We start from the raw sequence: 2,711 nt of genomic DNA, 5'->3' as shown, positions 1-2,711 counted from the left end.
GTGTGTGTTATTTACCAATCGACATACGATCTTTACTTAAGTTTATTAATTATAAATAATTTAAATGCGAAGGTGTGTCTGTTTGTCTTTCTTTCACATCGAAGCGGAGCGATTTATCGTATGATTTTTGTGTCTTGAAACCCTTTTTTCAAGATGGCGCCCCAGCACATGAGCAGCGACCTCACAAACTTGGCTTCTACTGACCTTTTTTTTTCTTACTGGTGAAATCTTGCATAGATACCCACGGCCTCGGGAGATAAGAGCCGTCGAGAGAACTTTGTTCCATCGAGTCACGGGAGCTTGTATACGTCTGCGACTTTACTAATCTCCCCTAAAAAATCTACCAAATAAAATTGCGTCCTCTGAGAAACGCAAGCCTCTATGTAATTTATCAATTGCCTACATGTACTATCGCTTCATGCGTTATCGTTGTTTTGTTATTATATATAGCGCGTTATCAGTGACGCTTCAAAACAATGTCGTTTGCTGCGAGCAACGATTGACCCGGTTTAGACGTTTGAGGTTAGGGCTTGGCTCGCTATAAATAGCATTGGATTAGTTTTTTAATTATGGTCTCAAGACAATTTTCGAGTTCCCGCCTCAGGGATACTTGCCTGGGGGTTATTATATCGTCTTAAAGCAGTACTAATGCCAGTGTGGAAAGGAGACGGCTGTATTGGTCGTCTAGAGCCATCACTTTAACCCCGTGAACCTCTCTGAACAATATACGTCTTAAATGACTCGTTCAAAAAAAACATAAAGATGAGTAGCTTAAGAATTTTTTTTTTTGTCTATTACCAAGACTATTCTATGATATAGTCCGAAATGAAATAATTTTTATCAATATTGGTGTGTTTCTCAAGTGTATTTTATGTTACTAAAACACTATTCTTGTGAACACTATTATTTCTACAAGGGTACAGGGCGAGCAACCATGACGTATTAAGTCAGTACTTATTCCAGATTGGAATAAAATACAGTTTAATTAATTTGATGAGAACGCTATTCCACTGGAATAAGTCCTGCATTAAGAAGTGACGTTAGTCCCTCTGGCTTGAGAATTCGACATTTGTTTACTTTCCTTACAAGCCTATTTCTATAACCATTACAGGTCCACCACCCCTGAAGGGTTCGAGCCTGTAAATTGATTCAAAATCATACTTAATAAAGTAAATTTTGAAAGAGGAGGGGGAGGGATCTTGGTATATACTACGGGTTGTTACAGAGGGGAGGGAGAGTTTGTAAAATCTTAAAAAATAGGGCACATAGTAAGGGTACGTTCTATGTATATCTATCACGCTCAAAAATCTTCAAAGGGAAACCCTGCCTACTCGTCTATTAGGTAGAGTTTACAAAGGAGCGTATATAATAGACTGAACGTTACAGCCCACGAAATAAGGTACTAACTTGAATGAACGTTTTTTATTACGCCACAAACATTTTTCACAACAATTTAATTTTGACAATTGAATTCCGGCTTCCGTTTTTGCCAGGAATGAAATGTGGATTTGTTCAAAACAAATGTGAATAGCCATTTATTATAAGCGTCCTACATCCTACACCACGTTTTCGAAGCGATAATCAAACGCTTGCCCAATCCTGAATAAAAAAAAAAAACAGAATTGGACTTGTATGCCAATGGGTCCGCGTAAAACTCCAGATCTTCCAAATTCAAATACCTTCTCCAGGCGGTGCCGGCGGCAAGGGGGTGTGGGGCCTCCCTGGGTCCGAGATGCTGGAGGAGTACGCTGAGGACGAGAACGACCCCAACTACGACTCCGAGGCGATCACCAATGGCGACATTGAGTTCAAGCAGGTGATAGTGGAAGCCGACCCCGAGGAGATCGTGGTAAGTGAGAGGAGTTTGAAATGACATATTCATTTCATTAAATCCTTCATTCATTAATTCCTGTTATGTATTTATTTGCCTAATGCCTAATAGCTATTTGAACTTAGTTTTCGGAAACTTTTTAAAGTAATGTTTTAATACGTTTAGTCTATAGCCGATGTGATAAGAAAGAAGAGATCAGGAAGCCATTAAACGGCATTCTTTCATATCATTCAATTATTTCATAATTTTCGTAATTAACATATTATTGTTAATGAAGTTTTTTATTGTAAATGATGTTTATTTTGATTTGCGATTCATTTTCAACCGACTTCAAAAAAAGGTGGAGGTTATCCATTCGGTCTGTAATTTTTTGTGTTTGTTGCCTCTAAGCTATATGTCATTTTTTACTGGGTGCACATTTTTATGATGATTTATTTTTGAGAGCTGGTACCTGCCCTGACTATACCACCATGTGACCAAATTTTGTCGGTCGGTTCTTCACAATTAGGTTTTGTTGTTTTTAAAAAAAAAACTATGCATAAATGGTGTGCTTTTATCGGTCGAAATACTTTCTCGATAATCTACCCGATTGATTATTATATAATCTATCCGTTGATAATAAAATAACGCTTCAACAGTAGCGGGGAACATCGCTGAGGGATAGAAATGATAAAAAATCTACCTGCACCCCGCGGTCTCACCCGCGTAAGGCCGTATCCCGTAGGAATATCGGGTTAAAAAGTTGCCTATATGTTATTTCAGTTGTCCAGCTGTCTACGTAACAAATTTCATTGCAATCGGTTCGGCTATGTGAACTTGGCACCCGACTTAAAAAAAATTCACATTTTTTTGCTCCATTCGATAGATTTAGATATGTAGT

At 38.1% G+C, this 2,711-nt stretch overlaps 1 protein-coding gene across 1 annotated transcript in view; it reads left to right on the top strand.

The window, feature by feature from the left end:
- LOC119838983 (programmed cell death protein 4) overlaps nt 1–2,711 on the top strand; it is a 19,776-nt gene that overhangs the window by 4,832 nt on the left and 12,233 nt on the right. Inside the window, exon 2 of the mRNA XM_038365144.1 lies at nt 1,689–1,849. Within this exon, the coding sequence (XP_038221072.1) occupies nt 1,689–1,849 (161 nt within the window). The remainder of the gene's footprint in view (nt 1–1,688; nt 1,850–2,711) is intronic.

The sequence above is a fragment of the Zerene cesonia genome, unplaced genomic scaffold (genome assembly GCF_012273895.1).
Source record: "Zerene cesonia ecotype Mississippi unplaced genomic scaffold, Zerene_cesonia_1.1 Zces_u006, whole genome shotgun sequence".
Taxonomy (NCBI): Eukaryota; Metazoa; Arthropoda; class Insecta; order Lepidoptera; family Pieridae; genus Zerene; species Zerene cesonia.
Note: the sequence above shows the minus strand (reverse complement) of the source record. Positions and strands in the feature narration are given on the sequence as shown.